At 41.6% G+C, this 25304-nt stretch overlaps 2 protein-coding genes across 6 annotated transcripts in view; both read left to right on the top strand.

Moving 5' to 3' along the window:
* Positions 1-15014, top strand: part of GGTA1 (glycoprotein alpha-galactosyltransferase 1 (inactive)) — a 234474-nt gene extending 219460 nt beyond the window's left edge. For all 5 annotated transcript variants that reach the window (XM_049897250.1, XM_049897251.1, XM_049897247.1 and 2 more), the window contains 2 exons: positions 5250-5387; positions 12271-15014. In XM_049897250.1, coding sequence (XP_049753207.1) covers positions 5250-5387; positions 12271-12964 — 832 coding nt within the window. In that variant the 3' untranslated portion in view covers positions 12965-15014. The remainder of the gene's footprint in view (positions 1-5249; positions 5388-12270) is intronic.
* Positions 15015-15107: 93 nt separating this feature from the next.
* LOC126082442 (N-acetyllactosaminide alpha-1,3-galactosyltransferase-like 1) overlaps positions 15108-25304 on the top strand; it is a 64547-nt gene continuing 54350 nt past the window's right edge. The window contains exon 1 of the mRNA XM_049894963.1: positions 15108-24026. The gene's annotated coding sequence lies outside the window, so the exon portion shown is untranslated. The remainder of the gene's footprint in view (positions 24027-25304) is intronic.

Below are 25304 nucleotides of genomic sequence, written 5' to 3'. Positions count from 1 at the left end.
GGTGATAAAAGTCTCATATGGCCATGCATTTGTTAATTAAGCAAGCACGCAACAAATATTTATCAAACACCTACTATGTGCTAGTTGAGTGTTTTTCAAGCTGCTGATCACGTCCCATTAGTTTGTTCAGAAATTACCTTAATGGGTTAAACCCAACTTTAAAAAATATTGAAATCAAATAGAAATCCAGAGGGTATCACATGAAGAGAGTGTAAATGTTATTTAGTGAAATTTTTGTTTCTGTATATATGTGTGTGTGTGTGCATTTATTAGGTTGTGATATAAAATAAATATTGTATTAGGCACTGGGTTAGGCACAAGAGACAGGAGAAGTCAATCAGTATTGTTACACTCAAGAAGCTCATTGTCTTATAGGGTCAGTAGAAACGAAACCAGTACTTGCTGACATTGGTAAGGAGGGACAATCACCCCAGCTGAGAGAAGGAAATGGTTTAGGGAGTGAGTAGGCAGGAACTGTCCAGGATGACAGTGAGGTCTAGGAGACTGGTGGCTGGTGATGCCATTGACCAGGAAAGGGGCTTGAGGAGGAGACACAGGTCTAGGAGTTGGTAGGTGATGAGCTCCATTAGTGATATGCTTAGATTGAGGTACTTTGTAGGACCTCTGGATGGAGATTCATAGGGAGCCCATGAGCTTGGTGAAAGGTATGTGTTGGAGAGCAGTCGCTAGGGTACAGGTGTCAGTGGGATCTGTGGGCCTGGATAAGGTCACCCAGGGAGAGGAAAAGGACTGAATCCTCTCTGACACCAGCATTTAAAGGGCTGATCAGGGCAGAGAAGTTTGAAAGGAAGACCTAGCAGGAATAGCCATAGAGGTGATAGAGTCTATTCCATTTTGGGAGGTGTTAAGTTCTGGAAAGACTGAATATGTTTTGGTAAGTTCTCTTATTGTTTGGGGGTAGGGGGTCCCTGTCAGTATGGAAGGATGGCAGTTTTGGCGTGCCATGAGTACAGAGTCGTGCAATGAGCTGGACAGCAGGATGGCCATCTGTAAAATGCTAAACCATTACTGGCAATTTAAGGAGATGGCAACACTGTTGCTTTGATAAGCTCCTTAGATGGAGGTATGAGACTCCCAAATAAGCAGGCTAGATGGGCCAGAGATGGTCACCAAGCTCCCTTCTAAGGAGGGTGGGTCATTTTGACTGGGGCTATGCTTTGCTGAGCAGGATCTGGGAGACAGAGGCCAGAGCGGAATCACTAGGGCTAGAAAGGAGAGACAGATCCTGGTCACCATCTGTTGCTCTCTTCACCCTCCCCCACGCAGGGCTCAGCTTCTCCTCCAAATGAATGGCGAGCAGATACTTAAAGAATGTTGGCTTAAAGAGTCACCAAGTTTAAGCCTTCTCAGAACACCAGAGTATATTTGTTGCATAAACAAGTGACTGAATAAACAAATAAATGGACAAGTAAATACATTTTATATAAATGGTGTCACACCATATATGCGTTTTCTGTAAAATACAAAAACGTATTACAATATATTGTGGACATACTTCCACATCTGTATATCAAGACCTCTTGGCTTCCATGACATCACATCCTCTTAATTTTCCTCCTATTTCTCCCCTCTCAAGTCACCTTTATAGGGTTAGCTCCCTCTTCCCAGCCATCGGATGTTAGAGTTTCCAGGGACTAAGTCCCACATCCTTGTCTCTACTCATTTACACCGTCTTGCAAGGTGTTCTTATCCATTTCCATGGCTGAGATACCATCTGTGTGATGATGACTACCACGTTTATATCTTTACCACAGTCGTTTCCTTTGAGGCCTACACACTTAACTAACTGCCTGCTTGACACCTGTAGGTCTCACATGATTGAAATGAATTTCTTGATTCCACTCCACCCTTGTTCTTCTCCTTATTTCCCATCTGCATGAGTCTGAATGACTAAGACTCCTTGATGGAGAGGTTCATCTAGGAAGCTGATCTCCTGTCATCTTCCCTCCCTCCCTCCTCCCTGCCTTGCATTTTCAGGCTGCTGTCTGGCTTCTTAGTCAGGATCGCCGACATGTTGGAAGTACCAGTGGAATTCAATAATTAACAGCTGGGAAACAGAACATTTTAATTTTTAATTAAAAATTAATTTTTAATATTGTTACTTTTCCTTCTCACTAGAAGGAATGCTTCCCATCCAAGTTACCAAATTGGACACTGGTTTTCTGATTCCGTCTTTCTAGAAGATGTGAACAGAGTGGTCTTGCAGTGGAGGAGTATATAGCAGACCAGCTACCTGTCAGGACTGGGAGATTCTCAAGGGACAGGACTGGGTCTTATTTCTCTCATCTCAGCTTGGCACTGGGCTGGTGCAGAGCAGAGACGTAAGAAATGTGCATTGAGGGAATGACTGGCCTGACTTGGCCCTTTGTATAAGTCAAATGGGTAAAAATATTGTTCCTTCTCCTTCTCCCCTACCCCCCACTTTATTTGTAAAATGGGGATGATTATAGCACTTACTTCATAGGGTGGCTATAAGTATTAAACGAGATGATAAAGGTCAAGGACCTAGCCCCTGGTGCACAAAAGCCAATCCTGTTGCCATTGAGTTGGTTCCAACTCATAGACACCCTATAGGACAGACACCTGCCCCATAGGGTTTCCAAGGCTGTAATCTTTACGGAAGCAGACTGCCATATCTTTCTCCTGCAGAGTGGCTGTGGGTTTAACCACCAACCTTTCAGTTAGCAGCCGAGCATTTAACCACTGTGCCACTAGGGCTTCCTCCCCTGGTGCATAGTGTTAAATAAGTGTACTTGCTCTTTTTGTTTGCTCCTCTTCTTCCTTCTCTTTCTCTCCCTTTTAATGTAAATAGTATTACCTTCTTACCAAACAGCTGGCTTAAACACAGCTGCAAGGCTCAGCCAGGAAGCTGGGTCAGAAATGCTAGAAGATCCTTGACAGGCTGAAACTCAGGACTACAGCGAATGAAATGGCAACAAAAGGAAGAGTCTCCATTTAAGTTCAGATACAGCAGTTATAGAAGCATATGCTGTGTGTATGTGTGTTTATGGGTTTTTTTTTTTTTTGGACAGGGGGTTGTTTGAAATCCTGTCATTCAAGAAAGCCAAAAGTTTTATGTGACTCAAAGTGCCACATACCCATACCAAAAACCCATTGCCATCAAGTCGATTCCGACTCATAGTGACCCTATAGGGCAGAGTAGAGCTGCCCCGTAGAGTTTCCAAGGAGTGCCTGGTGGATTCAAACTGCCAACTTCTTGGTTAGCAGCTCTAGCACTCAACCACTACACCACTAGGGTTTCCAAGCACCACATAAGCTTCTAAAAAAAAGGAAAGAGAAAAGCTCATCATTTCTCAGTAGCACTGATGAAAATGCTGAGGCAGCTTAGTGGAAATAGTGTTACCTTTAGCTTTTAACCCCAGCCTCCATCAGCATAACAGTAAATGCCCATATAAGAAGCAATATAGTATAGAGTCAGACTATATGGGCTCAAATCCCAGCCCTGCCCCTTACTAGTTATGTGACCTTGGGAAAGTTACTTAACCTCCCTGTGCTGCAGTTTTCTCATCTGTTTAATGGGAATCAAAATAGCTTAGAATAGTGAAGCCCTGAGTTCAGGTAAAGCCCTAGGACATTGCCTGGCCCCACAGGAAGTGCTCAGTGTTTGTTAGTGTAATCAGTAACCAGTTGTGTGACCTTGGACAAGTTAAGAGCCTCTCTGAACCTTGGTTTTCTTATCTGTACAATAGAGATAGACACAGCAGGGCCCTTGCAAGGATTAAATGAGAAAGTGAATGTGAAGGTGCCTGGTACAGGCTGGGGCAGAGACTACGGTAGCTTCTTTCACGATGAAAGGAAACTGAGTGCTCCTCTGTCCTCTGTACTGCAGGCACATCTGGGGTGCTGAGAGCAGAGCTGTGAGCCACATGAGTGTACCCCATCTCTGTGCCAGGAAGAATGAAGCAGGACAAGGGATGGGGTGGAGGGCAGAGGCAGCTCAGAAGTTAGAGTTTGCAAAGCTTGGTGGCAGAGGGATAGGAGGCTTGAGAGAGGGCCTTCCAAGGCTCCTTTTTCCACGGCTGGGGCTGGGGTGAGGTGGGGACGACCCAGCATTGACCAGCCTCACTGTGGAAAAGCCCTGTTTTGCCAATGGGGCGGCAACAGTTTTGTGAACACACAACCCTCCCAGCCTGTGCTCTGCTCTAAGGCAGCACCGGTTGCGTGAGGGGTGATAAGGCTCTCCAAGGCCCAGTCTATTGGCTCACCTCACACCTGGCAGCCTCACTGGGGCCACATGGGTGTGACTGGCAGGGACTGGCAGGATTCTGCCTCAGTCACGTGCCCTGGGCGGGGGGTAGGGTGGGGGGTTGAGCAGAGATATTCTATCTAGTGAAGTGTAAGCAAATGCTAAGCAGGGTGCCATGCCTGTACTGGGGTTTGAATCTAAATGACTATGTTTCAGTCTCAGCTTCCCAGCAGGGGAAACGCAGCCACTTCCTGAGTGATGGGGGTTGGAGCTGAGTTAAGCCACCTCCTCCTCCGTCAGGGAACTTCACCCTCATGCTGGGCCCCATCCTTTTGCATTTACCCTTTATGGTTTCATTCTTTTGTCATTTGTTGTTACGTGGCATCCTGTGTTTATGCTGGCTTTGCCAAGTCCCTTTCAAGCTCTCTGAGTGCAGAGAACATGCCTTCCCCTTCCCCCATTTGGTTCCTAGTAACGAGGCGATGTGGGCTGAGGGAGGGGGTCTGTGCCCGAGCCCCGTGTTCTAGTCTTGGCCTTGTTGGGCCTTTGTTTATGGGGCCCTCTGTCTCCTTGTTTGCAAAATGAATGATAACACCAGGACACCTGGGTGGGGGCCCTTTCTGGCCTATAACCAGATGCTTACCCAAAAGTCCTTTCTGGCAAAAGGCAAATCCAAACAGCCTTTTCTCTCTCAGCTCTATTATCTCTCCTCCCTCTAAAACAAGGATTAGGGCTTTTTCAGTTCAGGTGCCACCCACAGGGATAAATCATGCCCCAAGATGCCACTAGCAGCTTAGGAACGGGCTGGAGAGATAGGAAAAAGGGTTTAGAAGGAAGAGAACAAGGAAAGCAGGAGGAGGAAAAGAGGGTAGGAGAAGTGGAGTTAAGGCTGGCCCTAAGGGTACCCCAAGACAACCCTCAGAGGCATCTGAGCCAAAGCATCCTGTTTTTCCTCAGTCTCTGCCCTGGCTTAGCAAATCTGTCTTGACTCATGGGTTCTATGTTTTTTGTTTTTTACCAGGAAACGCCCAGAAGTTGTGACAGTGACCGGATGGAAGGCTCCAGTAGTATGGGAAGGCACTTACAATAAAGCCATCTTAGAAAATTACTATGCCAAACAGAAAATTACCGTGGGTTTGACAGTTTTTGCTGTTGGAAAGTAAGTGTTGCTAATAAAATTATCCTTTACTTTTTCTTGATCCATTGTCAAAATGTCTATGAGGGCCCCTGTGGACTCATGAAGGCTGTTCATTAATTATCTGAATTATTAGATTAGAGAATGTTTAAATGGTACCATTTCTGTTATATTCCTGCTGAGATCCCAGAAGGATGACAACAAAATAATAGTAGGTGAGTCTTCCCATTCCCACTGCAAAATGAGGGTCTTGGGATGCAGGCAAAAATGTCTGCTACACCCACCAAGCCTAGAGCCTATAGCCATCCACAGTCACCTCCTCACTGACGTCCATGGTGTCCTGGGGAAACTTCCAGAGTGCCAGCTGCTAGATAGTGCAAATGCACATCATTTTTTCTCCTAGGCTCTTAAGGCCCTGCTTTAAGGGCAGAAGGATTTATAGCAAGTCACTATCGGTTAGAATTGACTCAATGTCAATAGGTTTGGTTCTAGGTACAGAGTAACCTAATCACAGTGGTTTCTATGTTCAAGCATGGCAGACCACTCTTCCATGGGTTCCTCAGGTCATTCCACCCTATCATTCCTAAAGGATTTGCTCAGGAAAGATTTGGCTGCTCAGAACTCCCTCTTGCAATGGTTGGATAGGTTCCTGTTTTCAGCTTCCATTTCCTTGTTCAGAGCATTTCTCCAAAAACTGTACTCTTTCTTTCTTGAAAGTAGCAGCTATATTTGTTTTTAAATATAACTCAATTCTGCTTTTTTGGAGAATTTCCAATTTGATTTTTCTTTCCCCTTAAAACTGTCAAAGAGCAAACTGGAACTTCTGTTAAAATTAAAGCAAAGAGATTTATTGAAGGAATAGAATGATCTGAATTGGGCAGCACTTTGTGAGGATTCCCATGAAAGGAATTTTTCACAGAGTTTAAGCACAGAAAATCCAGGAACTTAAAAGAAAAAAAAATCTGATTGGTTGACATTTACAAAATCATGATTTAACAGAAACCAGACAATTGCAAGATCCCTTAAGCATTGTTTTGTTAATCACAAAGCTTGAGTCAGTTAACTTCTTGTTAATCTATGGATATTTGGGGGGCCAGCCTGAGTGAATATCCTTTCTGGAAGCATGCTGTGAGAGGAAAGGAGGGAAGGGGAGCCAGCAGGCTTCCTGAGGTATTCTGGCCACCTGATCTTTGAGTCAGCTCAGAATGAACAATAAAAAAAATGGAGTCTGGCCTATATCTTTGGCAGAATCTTCTCCTTATGCCAAGCACCTAGATTTTTAGGGCTCCTTCATAACCCCTCCTTATGATAAAGACTTTATAGAAATTCACTGATCACTATTATAAGAGTGTCTTCTTCTGCATGAATTTATTTTCCTTGCATTTATTAGATGGCTACCCGTTTAAAATAGGCTTTCAAGACCCCAGACGCTCTCTGTAAAAGGTACCCAGGCACTATCTGTTTTGTCTTCACCATGCCATAGCTTGGACCTCTGCTTCTGTGATCTCTTAAGATGAGATGTGTAAGAGCAGAGTCAAATTACTAGGAATACTTGGCAGAGAGGGGCATCGGCCAAGGTGAAGAGCCAAACTATTCTCTGAGGAATTGCTGTTTCTTCAAAATATGTGATCTTTTAGATAGCAAGTAGTGTTGTATTTGAAAAACATTTCATAAAATATTTGATTAATCCTATAAGAATTTTTATAATGATTAAGAGAATTAATCCAGCTTGTAAAATTGAATGTAGCCAAGAACCAATTTCAGTAGGTATCTGTCTTAGGCTGAGTTCTCTAGAGAAGCAAAACCAGTAAAGTGTGTGTGTATGTGTATATAGAGAGAAAGAGAGATTTATCCCCAAAAATGGCTTACATGGTTGTAGAGGCTGGCAAGTCCCATGTCCATGGGTCAAGTGTCAGGCTGGAGGCTTCTACTGACTCATGTAGCTGGAGGGGCTGATGAACCCAAGATTGGCAGGTAAGATGGCAGACTGCTGGCTCACAGGCTGCAGAGGCCAATGAATCCCAAGATCAGCAGGCAGTATGGAAGACTGTTGGTTCAAGTCCCAAGAACTGGAGGTCAGATGTTGAGGAGCCAGATGCAGGATCCAGAGCAAGCAAAATCCAATGAGCTTTTTCCAGAATGTCCATTATATACTGCAGGCAGGCCACACCCCCAAGGAAAATCTCCTTTCAACTGATGGGCTGCTCATAGCAGATCTCATCATGAAGGTGAATACATTATATCAGATCTTAGCATGGAGGTGATTATATTATTACATAACTGCCAAATTACATCATAACTGCCAAACCATATGGCCCAGCCAAGTTGACACACAACCCTAACCATCACAGTAACCAACTAAAAATATCAAGAGAAGGGGGGTTGAACATAGGGCATAGTTGAAGCCATGTAGCTTTCTGACAGACTTGTTTAAGATCTTGTTCTACTTCTCCAGATGTATTTATCCAGGTGCAACAAATGGTATTAGCAACCGCACAAACTCCTTGTTGTTCTAGAAGAAAATTAAGGGCAATTTTATTATGCAACACAAGTTTGGCAACAGCGTTTAAAGATTTTTCTTGGGCTTCTATGCTAATTGCTATCTGGATCGTAGTAGCAGACAAATTGTGAATAGATTTTTCAAGTTTGGAGATAACCACAAGTGGAAAAAGCCCCCCGGAGAAATGCCAATCCATCCCCGATCTGTCTATTATAGGATTTTCATAATTTCTTTTATGTCAGAAAAAGAGTTTCAGATCATTGGTCCAGTGTACACTTTAATTATAAGAGTGGAGACTTAGGGGAACCCCTAAAAAGCCTGTCATTTTTAAACCATCAGGGCATGGTAATGCCCAATCATAGGGTTCGTTATTTGGATTTGGGCTTTTCTTAGTGTGGTATTTTGATCCCCCACATAAAAATATATATCCACGAGGAGCACAGATCATATTATTTCCAGTATCATTTTGTGGAGAAGGGATAGTTTGGTCGACTTTTTTGAGCCATTCTTCAGTCAAAGAGTTATTACAAATTGACAATAGCCCCCCAATATGTAGGGTGGTAAATGCTATGACAAAAAGGTGGCTTTCCTTTGGTGTTGCTGCTGCAAGGTCCCTTGTTAAGAATTTGAAAATACCTGGGATTCCTTGGGTGTATGAGTGACCAATCACTACATGGGTAGAACTTCCCTGTATTTTTGGTACAGTTTTTCAGGTTTTCCTCTGTATCATTGACTCGAGAGTGTTGAATTAAATTGAAACATGGCACCTGGGGACTTGTTAATAATTCCAGAGGGTACCACAACCTGACATGTATAGCCTATTTAAAAGAAATACTAGGATTTGCAATAGAATCACGTACAGAGCGATAAACACAGGCATAGCTAAAGAGTCTAAATTAGTATGTCCAGATTTTGGGATTTGATAACAAATCCAACAGTCAGTCAGATTACCAGCACTAGCTACTGACTGAGATAATCTAACAGAGGCATTATCATGCCAGGCATCAGCAAGAGTCACAATATGCAGTAAGAAAATACTTAAGGAAGATTTCATAGTGTAAGAATACTAACCAAAAAGTAATATAGTAAGTCAAATAAAAATAATTACTATGATAATGCAAACTCCTCCTTAGTTATTTACATGGAAAAAGAGGCTATTAAAATAAGGGATAATACCATAAGTGTGTAATAAAGCAACTACTATAAGAATACTAGTAATCAGGAAACAAAGTCCAAAAATTTCAGCAGGTTGCATGAAATCTTTTTCTGTGATCTTGGGAGGAGCCATCTACTTTGATGTTGTCTGCTTCTGACCACAAGGGCATCTGAACTTCAGTTTAAGTCCTTCAGTAGGTTTAACAGTCCAGACAGGGGCTTTAGCCTTCTTAAGTTGAGATAGGTAGATCCAAGTTTTAACTCCCTGTAATTTAGTGGCACAAGGGTTAGTGAGAAGAACCAAATGCAATCTTTCCAATGAGCCTCCAGGAAATCTTTTAATTGATGCCTCTTCCAATATACATAGTTACCCAACCTGATTCAATAAAAGTACGTAATATTTGTATTTCTAATTTCAGCTGTCAAAAGCTTCTTTGACTTGTGAAAGGTGCTCTTTGGAGTACTACTGAATCAAAGAATGACAATACTTTAATAATTCAAGTTATATTAAATTGGAATCAGAATACGTTGAAAAATAAGGGAGAGTCATAGGCCATCCAATAATAATTTCATGTGGGGTTAATGTACGTGGCCCAAACAGAGTGGACCTCAAATTTAGAAGCCTAAGGGAAGGCCCTTAGTCCAGGATAAACTTAGGGACCCAAAAAGCTTGGCTAATTGGGTTTATACTATACCATTAGTTCTTTCTACTAGCCTAGAAGATTGGGGATGATAACAGCAATGAAGTTTTTGATAAATATGTCCAGTAAAATGGGTCTCCCTGTCACTGCAAAGAATTGTTGGTACTCCCCTAGTGGGCAATATGTTTTCAAGAAGTTTCTTAACTACAAAGGTTGCAGCGGCACAGTGGCTAGGAAAAGCTTCTACCCAATGAGAAAATCTGCAAATCATCACTAATTCATATTTGTAACCATTTGTAGGTAGGAGCTGGATAAAATCTAATTTTTATCCAAGCATAGGTCCTGAAGGTAATGGATATTTCTCAGGTGAAACTTTAAAAGGTTTGCCTGGGTTATAGCAAGAACAAACAGGGCAATGAGAGAGGCAACACGCTTGGTGGCCTCAAAAATTCATCCCCACCAATATTGCTTTAAAAAAACAAAAGCAAATGTTCAATTGTCTTATGTCCCCCTGCCCCCACCCCCACGGTCTTCCTGTCTATACCTATTCTGAGAAAGCCACATGGAAAGTCGATTTCTTTGTCTTGTACAAAGAGAGCTCAAGGCCCTGCTTGGCCCTTGAGCTTAACCTGAAGCAGGGCCTAGAGGAGCACTCTGATGATCTGACAGTTCTCCAAAGACAACATTCCCCAATCAGAGGCTGGCATCCATGGCTGTTGTTAAACAATACTGTTGTTCTTGTGTGCTGTTGAGTTAATTCCGACTCATACTAATCAAGTTCTAATTCCACTGAATGTGCTGACCCCAGGGGCCTAAGCAGCATCTCTAATAGAGAAGAGTGGTATGGAGTTTTGACATTTTTACTAGAAGAATCTATAAATTTATGAGTCAGGAGCCAATGCACAGCTCGTGTAATCCTTGGCACAAAAGAGGACAGGTTGGCCACGTTGCCAATTGATTTGAATGAGAGTTTTCCAAAAAGAACAGAACACTGTCCTTTGCTTCACAATGGCGTCAACCATCTGATTGCAAGTCTGCAGAACTGAACTATAAATCGCATATCCTGGCGAAAGCTCTGTGCTTTCAGCTCTGAAGCAAGAGAGGGCTATTTGTGCTCATGGGCAATAAATCTCCACAACTAATGGATGTGGACTTTTAGGAGGTGTGATTTTTGGTTTGTTTTCAAATAAGGAAGTATGGAGCCAACTGTAGTGCTTTAATCGCTAAACAATGTTAAATCTCACAATAACTTTTTTCTCCTAGTATTGTTTCACAAGCTTCAGGGTACAATAGATTTTTCTTAAAGTTCCAGAGTACTGAAGAATTTCTTGGCCACAAGCCACAGAGCTATGTCAGACTCCCTCTTTATATTGCTCAGATATATTTTCTCCACTTAAAGAATCAATACAGTAAACCCTTGGGATTCCAGAGGCCAACTTTATAAACACACTTTATTTTGGCAGCACAGAAAGGCAATTTAAGCCGCAATAAAAAGCGAAAGTCATTATTACTCACAAAACATCATGATTGGCCAGGAGTCTGATCAGCAAATTAAATTCAGTCATTCACTGAGCTTGAGTTTTGAGTTTGAATGAATTGTACTAAGGTGCCTGACTTCTCCTTCTTTCTCTTCCCTATGACCTCCACAGAATGGCTTCACAATAGTGTGTAGCTTGGAGTTACAGGGGACATCAACAGAATGGTTTTTTGTTTGTTTGCTTGTTTTTGTTTTTAATTGATGAATGAATGGCTAAAATAAGGTTAAAGTTGAGGTTGTTTGCTCTGCTTTTTGGATGGATCTTATAATGGTACTGTCTGGATAATGGGTTGGTGTTTTAGATGGCCAGTGACAGGCTGACAGGGTGAAATGTGTAATATAGAGGGAGATCCATGTCCCAGAGTCCCTTTTCTGGGTCACAGAGGAGGATAAGATAGTGCTGGTGGTTGGGCTTAATGCATCCCCAAAGGAACCAACGATCACATCATCCTCACATCTGGTAGATCAGTAGCAAATTGGGGTATAGGTTGCAGCCTTTGAGGGGGGCTCAAGAACTAGCACCCCTTTTGCCTGCCCAAAATCTGAATCAACTGATACATAAGACACAGGGTAAGGCAGATGATAGTAAATATCACCCTCATTACTGTTAAAGCTGGTATTAGAAAATGTGGTTTACATCTGCAGGTCCTTAATTTTGAACCACATAATTAGAATGAGTTAGATACCCCGGTACCTGCAGCACTGAGAACTGCACGCCACCAGATGTGGGGGTAGAGCCTGTACCACTAAACTTACCCAGAGCTGTCAAAAACACATGCTGTCTCAGATGGGCCATCTTCCAAGAGCACAGAGAGAGTAGGGGATAGGGTTGTATATGCCCAATTTCTCTTCCAGAGTTTGCGTTCAGATATGTTATCCCACTTCTCCAAGATTAGTGGAGAGCAGCCATGAGTATTATACTAACGAATGTCCATCCATGTGAAAATACACATCCGGGGTGGTGGAAAAATCATCCCCCACCAACTGTAAGATACAGACATCATGATTCTAATAGCATGTGGTCACCTGCAGAAATCTAAGAGGCTATACTGATCCCTTTCTTCTTTGTTTCAGATATATTGAGCATTACTTAGAGGAGTTCATAACATCTGCTGATAAGTACTTCATGGTTGGCCACAAAGTCATTTTTTACATCATGGTGGATGATGTCTCCAGGATGCCTTTGGTAGAGCTGGGTCCTCTTCGTTCATTTAAAGTGTTTGCCATCAAGCCCGAGAAGAGATGGCAGGACATCAGCATGATGCGCATGAAGAGCATCGGGGAACACATCGTAGGCCACATCCAGCATGAAGTCGACTTCCTCTTCTGCATGGACGTGGACCAAGTCTTCCAGGACAACTTTGGGGTGGAGACCCTGGGCCAGTCAGTGGCTCAGCTACAGGCCTGGTGGTACAAGGCAAATCCTGATGAGTTTACCTATGAGAGGCGTAAGGCATCAGCAGCATACATTCCATTTGGCCAGGGGGATTTTTATTACCATGCGGCCATTTTTGGAGGAACACCCATTCAGGTTCTAAACATCACTCAGGAGTGCTTCAAGGGAATCCTCCAGGACAAGAAAAATAACATAGAAGCAGAATGGCATGATGAAAGCCACCTAAACAAGTATTTCCTTCTCAACAAACCAACTAAAGTCTTATCACCAGAATACTGCTGGGATTATCATATAGGCTTGCCTTCAGATATTAAAACTGTCAAAATTTCTTGGCAGACAAAAGAGTATAATGTGGTTCGGAATAATGTTTGACTTCTAATTGTGCCATTAGGTTCTAAATTTGACGGAGTATTTTTCTGGCTACTTTCTCAGAAACATAACACTTAATGTTAAAAATACTAACAGAATACCAACACAGCAAAGGTATACTATTTCTCCTTGTAACTTTGAACCTTGTAATATGGCAGAATGAATCTATGGTAATCAGGTGTAAATTCTCAATGATTTCTTATCCTGGGTTTGGGGGAAATACTATCAGCTGAATCAAAAAGAATTTGTTACAAGTAAAAAAAATAGCCAGAATCACTCTACATGTGCCAGACAAAGTATAGGAGGAAAAGGTGCTAAGGAATGTGGTTGGAAACAAGATCCAATTGGGGACAGGGTGTGTCCCCTTTACTTCAATGTCTTCCTTTCCTTGATGAGTCTTAAGCAACACAGAATTGCTTTGCAGTAGGAGAACTCTTAATAAGGACTAAGAGGACAACCTGACTTGACAATCCTCGAAAGGTTTCAATAGCAGATTATGTTAGGCCTTTTGTAGTCTTATGTCCTTCTCTCATCAGGATATTGTTTGGCTTTGGTGCAAAAGATTGGTAGAGATTCTCAATGGATATCATGGTAAATGTTAACAGTCACATAGAATCTGGATGATCCTGCGGGTGCTCAGCACGAAGTGAAAACAAAGTCTCAAAGTCAGTGAGCATTCCATTAAATAGCAAAGAATGCGTGGAAAGAGAGGGGGGCTGATCACTGCAGGTAGTGCCACCTTAGAGGGGCACAGTGCATAGGGTTGGCACTTAAACACATTGTGGATCCAGACGATGAATGGGAGGCAGTGAGGGTGATCTCCAGTCTCCTTGACCCAACGACTACTCAAGTAGCAGGGACTTGAATGGAAGTTGCTCCTTGTCTTGCCCAAGTCACATTCAGTCTGCCAAACTCTGCAGCTTGTGTCTTCAAATCCTTGACAAGAAGTAGATAGTGTCAGAGAAGGCAAAGGCCTACAGTGGATAACAGCAAGTTATGGCTCCTGAACCTGGGCTTCATCAGAGACCAGTCGGTCATCAGCAAGGCCCACCAGCTGCTCTAACCCTCACCTTGGGGGCTGACATCAAGTAGCAGGCCTGGAGGAGAAGCCCTCCCATCCACAGCAACAACAAAAAACCCACTGCCGACGAGTCATTCCGACTCATAGCAACAGAGTAGAACTGTCCTCCTGGGGTTTCCAAGGCTGTAAATCCTTATCGAAGCAGACTGCCATATCTTTCTCCCACAGAACTGCTGGTGGATTCGAACCACTGACCTTTTGGTTTGCAGCTGATTGCTTTAACCACTGCGCCACCAGGGCGCCTTCCCATCAAATAATCGCTCTTTTTCCCCTACCCCATTTGCACTAACAAAATTTAACAACCAGGTGAGTTTAAAGTCAAAGTTAATTGATTTTATAACAAAAAAGCATGAGGGGATGGCAATAGAAGACCCAGCCCATTCATGCCTGAACGGCCTAACACTCACCTCCCCTCTCTACACTGTAAATCTCAGATATTACTTAAAATTAAGCAATTGAAGGTAAAGGAAGTTAGGGCACAATATTTACATAAGCACATATATATTTTTTTAAGTTTTGCTTGAGTTTAATATTTGTTTTAATTTTAAAGGGTCATTGCACTGGCTTGAGGTATAGACAATGGGCTTCTTTGATAAAGTGAAAACCATATTTTCCTCTATTGTTTCACTGCTACCTCCTACTCCTCAATTCTTACCAAAAATCTCACAACCCAACAAAACAAAACACACCAAAATCCTGAAGGCAAAAGCTTTAAAGAAAGAAAAAGGAGACCACACCTCAGTTAGGAATCTTGCTTCTCTATAACTCAAGTTGCCTTGGGTCCAGCCTGGAGTAGGAAGAGTTAATGGTTTAAATCCTGCACCAAAGAAATTATCTATCCTGTTGAGGGAATTTTTTTTTTTTTTTTTAATTTGACAAATGGACAAATTCAAGAGCTCATTAATGGCTAATCTTAAATGTTTTTAAAAATAAATTTTCTTATTTACATTTGAATAAATTATTTTCTCAGTATATTCTGGTGATGGATTGTGCATTTTCTCCCAAAGATGTTGGGAATTGTCAGTTATAGAGTTTTAGATCCTCAGTGTGCCTTTGACCCTCTGAAAATGTGTCCACTATTAGAAAGATAGAACATGTTAGACATTCTAAAACCTTGAAAACAATGCTTATATAGCGCTTTACCAAGTGAAATATTGAAATATTAGCTGCTCATGGAGGAACTAGTAGGAAAAGGCTTGAAGTGTGGGTGGAACACCAGGGCGGAGGAAGAAAACAATTCCATAACCATTCGTTGTTAGTTGTCATCGAGTTGGCTCCAACTCATGGTGACCATATGTATAACATAACCAAATGTTGCCTGATCTTGCACCACCTCCACCATCGTTGATATGCTTGAGTCCATTGTTGAGGCTATTATGTAGTGCCTTCCAACATAGGGGGCTCATGCTCCAGCACTATATCGGACAGTTTTTGTTTGTGATCCATAAGGTTTTCATTGGCTAATTTTTGGAAGTACATCTTCCTAGTCTGTTTTAATCTGGAAGCTCCACTTAAACCTGTCCACCATGGGTAACCCTACTTGTTTTTGAAATACCACTGGCGTAGCTTCCAGCGTCATACCAACACACAAGCCACCACAGTACTGACAGATGGGAATCAATGGTCCTTCAAGCCAAACTAGCTACCTAAGGATAACCATGTTTTTGTTCTTGTTTGTTAGGTGCTGTCAAGTCGATTTTGACTTATACTGACCCGATGTGACACAGGTAGAACTGCCCCATAGGATTTTCTAGGCTGCAATCTTTATGGGAGCCAATTGCTCAGTCTTTTTTCCACAGAGTCGCTGGGTGGGTTTGGACCAACAACCTTTAGGTTAGCAGCCAAGCACTTAACTATGGTGCCACCAGGGCTCCTCAGGATAAACCATATCTGGAGGTAATTAGTCCTGACCTCTGAGAATATCTGCCCAACAGAACCCTGGAAAATAATGGATTTCTGGCCAGTCTGGGCAGGTGGGGCCTCAGAGTATTTGTATTATAAAAATGAAACGGTGCCCAGGCTGATGAGTGACACATACTTGACGTACAACAGGGCATGACTCCCTCACAGGAAAGAATTATTCCAATTTTACAGATGAGGAAAGTGAGATTCAGAAAGGCTAAGCTGAGGCTCAAACCAGAGAAGCTGATAAGGATAAATGTGTTGACATGGTCCATCCTGGGAATCACGTTTCATATCAAGGTTATTTTCCAGGAAAATGCAATTTACAGGAGAATCTTATAAAGAGGACTTTTTGTCATAAGAACATTTTTGAACCTCAGTGTGTTCCCAGGCTTCTCACACTTTTTATCCATTAAACCTGGCCCAAATACATTAAATAAGCTAAAATGCATTATATAAAAAATATAAGACTGCGTTATTATTCTTATCTTTAAATTGTACATGCAGGGCTGTTTTTAGCACCGTGGGTACACAGCTGTAGCACCGAGGCAGTGGCCATAACCACACAACCTTGAATGGCTTGAGTTGGGCAGAGGGGATGCGTGGAAGGACAACCATATCTCCTCCTTCTATTCCATGTCTAATCTGGGAGCCACATGCAACTAGAAGGGCAGAAAGTGTTTAAGGCAGTTTTTTAAGGCAGGATATAGGTCTAAACCCATCATACAGCCAAGCTAGAGAAGCAGGAAAATGAAATCTGAGCAGGTACAAGGTGCAGGTAAGTACAAAGAGTGGAAGAAGGAAGGTTGTCTGGGGAGGTGGATATAGCTGTAGAAGTGCTGACTCTGAACTGAGCTTTGAAAAGAGAGAAGGGGATCATTGAGAGAAGAGCTGAGATGGAATTAGGTTTTAGAGAGAGGCACAGAAAACTGTGGCAAGACTTATGGAAACTCCCCAAAATGGTGCTAAGGCTTTGGGACTGGTGAAATCACCTGGCAGATCCTGTGTGAAAAACAAAGCCCCATGTCAGGTCTTTGGCTTGTAGACAACTCTCCCACCCCCACCCATTCACCCAGCATTTGTAGCTCTCTTTCTCCCATCCCAGCAATCCATGGCCTCCTTTAGGGAATCTGTGATTTCCATGGAAATTGGTGTAAGTGGTCTAAGCCAACCAGCATGTCCTATCTCCCTGGTAACCATGATTGGTTCAGGGTGGACATGTGACCTAAACTAGTCCAATCAAAGTGAATCACAGTTCTTTTCCTAGCAGGAGGAAGCATGGAACACTGGCACCTGCTAGCACACCTGGTGACCACAAGTGGTCAGCCTTAGGATAAAACTGATAATAGAAAAGGAAGAAAAGGGACACTGAAAGAAACCCAGTCCTTGATGGGAACCTTGAGCCACTGGATCCGGCCTTACCTAAAGCCTGAACTGCCTGTAGGCTTTTCAATTGTGTCAGCCAATAAAGTCCTGTTATTAAGCCAATTGAAATTGGGCTTCCTTTTATAACTGAAGATATCCATCCAGAATTGTTAGTTCCTCAAAGGCAGGACCATAGTCTGCCTTTGCATCAGCTCCAGCACATTATTAGTTTACCTATCTCAGAGTGCTGCTTAATAAATACTATATTCAGTGAATGAATCATCATATTCATGCCCATCATGCCTCATGAGAAGTGCTTTTTCTAATTTAAATTTAAAAAATTTTTGTAAGCTCTGTTTGCTATTAAAGAGCAGATGATGTCATATCTGGCATCTGGAACTTTTCCTCCTCTTGTACCCAATGCGGGAAATAGAAGCTGCAGGCTCAGGCTCTAACCTGGTGACATAAACAACAGTTTAGCACTGCTTTAAGGTCAGTCAGGAATAACATGTGATATATTTACTTCATCAGTGTAGGGCAGTGTTCTCAACTGGGGCAGATTTGCCTCCCAAGGGACATTTGGCAACCTGGAGACATTTTTGGTTGTCAAAACTTGGGGGACAGTACTACTGGAATTTGGTGGGTAGAGGCCAGGGATGCTGCTAAACATCCTACAATACACAGGACAGTCCCCCACAACAAAGAATAATCTGGCTCAAACTGTCAGTAATGTCCAAGTTGAGAAACCCAGGTGTGAAGCTTCCTTGGACTTCATTAAAAAAGAAATATCGAGGAGCCAGTATGCATAATACTGTCCCATCTATAACCTAGAAACAATTCCCCGATAGTAGTCAAGAGCCTCTTCTAACTCACCTGGTAACCCGCTGCCACTGAGTTGGAATCTACTCATGGTGACCCCATGTGTGTTAGAGTAGAACTGTGCTCCATAGAATTTCCAAAGGCTGAGTTTTCTTAAGTAGGTCACTAGACCTTTCTTCCAAGGTACCTCTGGGTTGACTCAAACCTCCAATCTTTCAGCTAGTGGCTGAGAACATTAACTATTTTCACCATCCAACTCACGTGATAGTCCTCCATTAACATTCATAGCTAAGACAAAAGTAGCTTTCTATACTGGACACTAGAGGGCAGGGATTTCCAGTGATAATCCTGTTATCCCAAGCAACTTCAGTGACAAAAACATTCTTTTCTGGAGTTGGTGAAGACTGCACATTTGCAGAAATAGGTATGAATTATATATATATATATATGGCTATAAATACCTAAAGGATGTGGCTGTGAATTATCAGCCAAAGTTAGAACGCACTTTTAGTGGACTGGCTGTAACTGTTCAGAATAAGAGGTGGTTATGTTTTTTTTTTTATGCTAGATAGTTGTTCTAGTTAAATATGCTTTGGCTGTAATAATGGAAACTCCTTTGAGCTGCCTAAACCCCAAAGGGAGTTTATTGGAAGGGTATTAGACAGTTCTACTTAATCAAGGGAGAGTTGACGACCAGGCAATGGTGTGCTGAAGCCAGCGCATACTGACTTGACAGGGCCGATTATTCACAACTCTTCCCAGTCCCCTACTCCATGACATCACTTTGGTAGCTTTAAATCATCTATGATAAGAGTATTTACACCATGGAAATTGGCAAACACTAGAAACCAGGGCTTTTCCTTTTCTTCCCTTCTTTTTTTTGAGAGTCATTTGTTAAACATTTACCAACACATCACTGCAGCCAGGCCACAAGCAAGAGCGAAAGAAGCTCAGGGGCCTTGGCAGCTCAAAATTGTGAACTCCTCCCAGCTCCAACCATCTCCAGCTTGGGTTTCTTCCTTCAAAACTCTAAACTCTAAACTCCTGGAAAAGAAAACTGAAATAGACATCATCCACTCCTGCTCCCAGCAGCTGTGCCCTGAAGTAGGCTTACTGGCAGGTGGATCACACTACAGGGCAGTTCTCAGAGACCATATTGTTGTGAGCTCAGTGGATGCCTCTAAAAATCTGTCTCTTTCTCTCTTCCTGGATGTTTGCCCTTGGAGCCCAAACACCATGCGGTGAGGAAGTCCTAATTAGACCTCTAGAGGATCTGAATCGCCAACTGACACCCACCATCAACTGCTAGACATATGAACGATAATTCAGATGATTCTAGCTTCCAGCCTTTAAGTCTTCCAGTTGAGACTCCAGCTATCATGGAGGTGAAAACAGCAGTCCCCCCTGTGCCTTGGCCAAGTACCTAACTCACAGAATCCATTAGCATAATATATGGTTGTTTTGTGCCATTAACTTTTGGGGTATTATGTTATGCAGCCATAGTAACTGGAGCAGTATTTGATATCAGAAGAGGGGTGCTAACATAACAAACACATAAAACATGGTGGAAGTGGTTTTGGGACCAGGTGTCAGATAGCAGGTCAAAGGGCCTTTAAGAGACTGTTAACAGAAGCCTGATGATTCTTCAAGAGGTTGTTGATGAGAGGTTAAAGGAAAGTGAGAAAATTTCATTGGAAGCTGGAGAAAAAGAAGCCCTTGTTATTTTGTGGCAGAATGTTGCCTGAAGTAATGTGGAAAATAGACATACAACTAATGAACTGGATGATTTAGCTAAGGAGACTTTCAAACATAGTGTTGAAGGTCCTATACGGCTTCTTCTTACTATTTATAGTAAAATGTGAAAGGAGATAGATAAAGGAAAAACTGTTAAATATAAAATAGCCAGGATTGAAGGTGAAATTCTTTCTCATTTTCAGCCTCTCAAAGAATCTCAGATTAAGAAAGGATTTCAGAGCAAAAATGAAACCTTAATGGGACTATAATCTCTCTTGTAAGACCTCAGAAATATCTAAGATTATGCCACAGAAAGCTATTTGATCAGACCTGCTTTACAAGAACTGCTAAAGGAAGTGCTATAGGATAAAGTGATATAATTAAAGATGGAAATTTAGATTTACAGAAAAGATGGAAAAGCACTGCAAATAGTTATTGTATGGGTAAATATTAAAGTTTATTTTTCTTTCTTTTCTTAAAAATTTAAAACATTAATGGATATTAAAGCAAAAATTAAAAATATGTTGTGGGTGTTACAAAATATGTAGAAGAAAATATATTAATTCAAGTTGGTACGTGATAAGGATGCATATTGTAATGCCAAGAGCAATTAGCAAAAAACAAAACAAACAAAAAAGAGGTATAGCTAAAAAAAAAAAAAAAAAGGAGATACAGTGGACTACTAAAAAGTAATCCAAAATAAGATAGCAAAGGAAAACAAAGAAACAAAAATGAATAGAAAACAAAACTCAACAAAATCAGTAATTACATTAAATGTAAATTGACTAAAAACTCCAATTAAAAGGTGGAGATTGACAGGCTATATAAAAAAGCAAGACCCAACTATAGGCTGTTTATAAGATATGCACTTTAAATATATATAAAGACACAGGTAAGTTCCAATGTGTTGTGATTCATCCATGTTGTGTGTACCTCACACCATACAAAAATTTAATTTGAAATGAACCATAGCGCTAAACATAAAAGCTAAAGCTAAAGAGCTTTTAGAGGAAAACAGGAGAATATCTATGTGACTTGGGGGTAAATAAATGTCTCTTAAACAGGGGACAGAAAGCTTCACAGATATTGCATTTTTTTTTTTTTTTTGACAAATTCAAGGTTTGAGGCAACCCTGTGTTGAACAAGTCTATCAGTGCCATTTTTCTAACAGCATGTACTCACTTTGTGTCTTTGTGTCACATTTTGGTAATTTTTGTAATATTTCAGACTTTTTCATTATTGTTATACGTATTATGATGATCTGTGATCAGTGATCTTTGATGTTACTACTGTGATTGTTTTGGGGCACCACAAACTGCACCCATATAAGATGGCAAGCTTAACCAATAAATGTTGTGTGTGTTCTGACTGCTCCAGCAATCAGCCGTTCCCCCAGTATCTCTCCCTCTCTTTGGGCCTCCCTATTCCCTGAGACGTGAAAATATTGAAATCAGACCAATTAATAACCCTACAATGGCCTCTAAGTGTTCAAGTGAAACGAAGAGTCACAAGTTTCTCACTTTAAATCAAAAGCTAGAAATGATTAAGCTTAGTGAGGAAGGCGTATCAAAAGCTGAGATAGGCTGAAAGCTAGGCCTCTTGTACCAGTTAGCCAAGTTATGAATGTAAAGGAAAAGTTCTTGAAGGAAATTAAAAGTGCTGTTCCAGTGAGCACCCAAATGATAAAAAAGTGAAATAGCCTATTGCTGATATGGACCTCCTGTTCAGAAAAAAGATTCCTTTCAAAATATTACTGCTCATTTAAGGGCTCTGATGGAGATGTACAAGGAGATTAATGCTGTTTTTATGCCTGCTAACACAACATCCATTCTACAGCCCATGGATCAAGAAGTAATTTCGCCTTTCAAGTCTCATTATTTAAGAAATGCATTTTGTAAGGCTAGAGCTGCCATAGACAGTGATTTCTCTGATGGATCTGGGCAAAGTAAATAGAAAACCTTCTGAAAAGAGTTCACCATTCTAGATGCTATTAAGAACATTCGTGATTTATGTCAAAATATCAACATTAAAAGGAGTTTTCAAGAAGTTGATTCCAACCCTCACAGATGACTTTGAGGAGTTCAAGACTTCAGTGGAGGAAGTAACTGCAGATGTGGTGGAACTAGGAAGAGAACTAGAATTAAAAGTGGAGCCTGAAGATGTAACTGAATTGCTGCGATCTCATGATAAAATTTTAATGGACGAGGAGTTGCTTTTTATGGATAAGCAAAGAAAGCGGTTTCTTGAGGTGGAATTTACTCTTGGTGAAGACACTGTGAATATTGTTGAAATAACAACAAATGATTTAGACTATTATATAAACTTAGTTGATAAAGCAGCAGCAGGTTTGAAAAGACTGACTCCTGTAATGGATTGAATTGTGTCCCCCAAATATGTGTCAACTTGGTTAGTCTATGTGTGGTTGTCCTCCTTTTTGTGATTTTCCTATTTGTTATAAATCATAATCTCTGCCTGTAGTTAAAAGGATTAGGGTGGGATGTAACACTCTTGCTCAGGTCACCGCCCTGATCCAGTGTAAAGGAAGTCTCCCTGGGGTGTGGCCTGCACCACCTTTTCTCTCTCAAGAGATAAAAAAGAACGGGGAAGCGAGCAGAGGGGGGACCTCATACCACCAAGAAAGCAGTGCCAAGAGCAGAGCGTGTCCTTTGGGCCTGAGGTTCCTGCACTGAGATGCTCCCAGACCAAGGGAAGACTGATGACAAGGACCTTCCTCCAGAGCCGACAGAGAGAGAAAGGCTTCCCCTGGAGTCGGTGCCCTGAATTCGGACTTCTAGCCTACTCAACTATGAGAGGATAAATTTTTATTTGTTAAAGCCATCCACTTGTGGGATTTCCATTATAGCAGCACTAGATGACTAAGACAACTCCAATTTTGAAAGAAGTTCTTCTGTGTGTAAAATGCTATCAAACAGCATCACATGCTACGGAGAAATTTTTCATGAAAAGAGTCAGTTGATGCAGCAAACTTCATTGTTGTCTTATTTTAAGAAATTTGCCACAGCCGCTCCAACCTTCAGCAACCACCATCCTGATCAGTCAGCAGCCATCAGTATAGAGGCACACCCTCCCAAAACAGAAAAATTACGACTCACTGAAGGCTCAGATGATGGTAAACATTTTTTAGCACTGAAGTATTTTTTAATTAAGGTATGTATATTGTTTTTTTTGAAAACGCTGGTGGCATAGTGATTAAGTGCTATGGCTACTAACCAAAAGATCGGCAGTTTGAATCCACCAGGCACTCCTTGGAAACTCTATGGGGCAGTTCTACTCTGTCCTATAGGATCACTATGAGTCAGAATCGACTCTACGGCAACGGGTTTGCTTTTTTGGTTTTATATTGTTTTTTAGACATAATACTATTGCACAACTAATAAACTACAGTATAGTGTAAGCATAACTGTTATATGCACTGTTGCTGTTGTTAGGTGCTGTTGAGTCGGTTCTGACTCATAGCAATCCTATGCACAACAGAACGAAGCACTGCCCAGTCCTGCACCACCCTTACAATCGTTGTTATGCTTGAGCTCATTGTTGCATCCACTGTGTCAATCCACCTCATTGAGGGTCTTCCTCTTTTCCGCTGACCCTGCACTCTGCCAAGCATGATGTCCTTCTCCAGTGACTGATCCCTCCTGAAAACTTGTCCAAAGTATGTAACACACAGTCTCACCATCCTTGCCTCTAAGGAGCATTCTGGCCACACTTCTTCCAAGACAGATTTGTTCATTCTTTTGAAAGTCCATGGTATATTCAATATTCTTCCCCAACACCACAATTCAAAGGCGTCAATTCTTCTTTAGTCTTCCTTACTCATTGTCCAGCTTTCACATGCATATGATCTGATTGAAAATACCGTGGCTTGGGTCAGGCGCACCTTACTCTTCAGGGTGACATCTTTGCTCTTCAATGCTTTGAAGAGGTCCTTTGCAGCAGATTTACCTAATGCAATGCGTCTTTTGATTTCTTGACTGCTGCTTCCATGGCTGTTGATTGTGGATCCAAGTAAAATGAAATCCTTGACAACTTCAGTCTTTTCTCCATTTATCATGATGTTGCTTACTGGCCCAGTTGTGAGGATTTTTGTTTTCTTTATGTTGAGGTGCAGTCCATACTGAAGGCTGTGGACTTTGATCTTCACTGGTAAGTGCTTCAAGTCCTCTTCACTTCCTGCAAGCAATGTTGTGTTATCTGTATAACACAGGTTGTTAATGAGTCTTCCTCCAATCCTGATGCCCTGTTCTTCTTCTGAAAAGCATTAGCCAGTGAAAACCTTATGAATAGCAGTGGAGCATTGTCTGATATGGTGCTGGAAGATGAGCCCCCCAGGTTGGAAGGCACTCAAAAGATGACTGGGGAAGAGCTGCCTCCTCAAAGTAGAGTAGACCTTAATGATGTGGATGGAGTAAAGCTTTCGGGACCTTCATGTGCTGATGCGGCACAACTCAAAATGAGAAGAAACAGCTGCAAACATCCCTTAAAAATCAGAACCCGGAATGTACGAAGTATGAATCTAGGAAAATTGGAAATTGTCAAAAATAAAATGGAACACATAAACATCGATATCCTAGGCATTAGAGAGCTGAAATGGACTGGTATTGGTCATTTTGAATCAGGCAATCATATAGTCTACTATGCTGGCCTTGACAACTCAAAGAGGAATGGTGTTGCATTCATCATCAAAAAGAACGTTTCAAGATCTGTCCTGAAGTACAATGCTGTCAGTGATAGGATGATACCCATATGGCTATAAGGAAGACCAGTTAATACGAATATTATTCAAATTTACGCACCAACCACTAGGGCCAAAGATGAAGAAATAGAAGATTTTTATCACCTGCTACAATCTGAAATTGATTGAACATGCAATCAACATGCATTGATAATTACTGGCGATTGGAATGCAAAAGTTGGAAATAAAGAAGAAGGATCAGTAGTTGGAAAATATGGCCTTGGTGATAGAAACAATGCTGGAGATTGAATGATAGAATTTTGCAAGACCAATGACTTCTTCATTACAAATATCTTCTTTCACCAACATAAACGGCGACTATACACGTGGACCTCGCCTGATGGAACACACAGAAATCAAATTGACTACATCTGTGGAAAGAGACGATGGAAAAGCTCAATATCATCAGTCAGAACAAGGAAAAGGGCCGACTGTGGAACAGACCATCAACTGCTCATATGCAAGATCAAGCTGAAACTGAAGAAAATCAGAGCAAGTCCATGAGGCCCAAAATATGACCTTGAATATATCCCACTTGAATGTAGAGACCATCTCGAGAATAGATTTGACGCATTGAACACTAGTGACCGAAGACCAGACGAGCTGTGGAATGACATCAAGGACATCATCCATGGAGAAAGCAAGAGGTCACTGAAAAGACAGGAAAGAAAGAAAAGACCAAGGTGGAT

The sequence above is a fragment of the Elephas maximus genome, chromosome 9 (genome assembly GCF_024166365.1).
Source record: "Elephas maximus indicus isolate mEleMax1 chromosome 9, mEleMax1 primary haplotype, whole genome shotgun sequence".
Classification (NCBI taxonomy): Eukaryota; Metazoa; Chordata; class Mammalia; order Proboscidea; family Elephantidae; genus Elephas; species Elephas maximus.
Note: the sequence above shows the minus strand (reverse complement) of the source record. Positions and strands in the feature narration are given on the sequence as shown.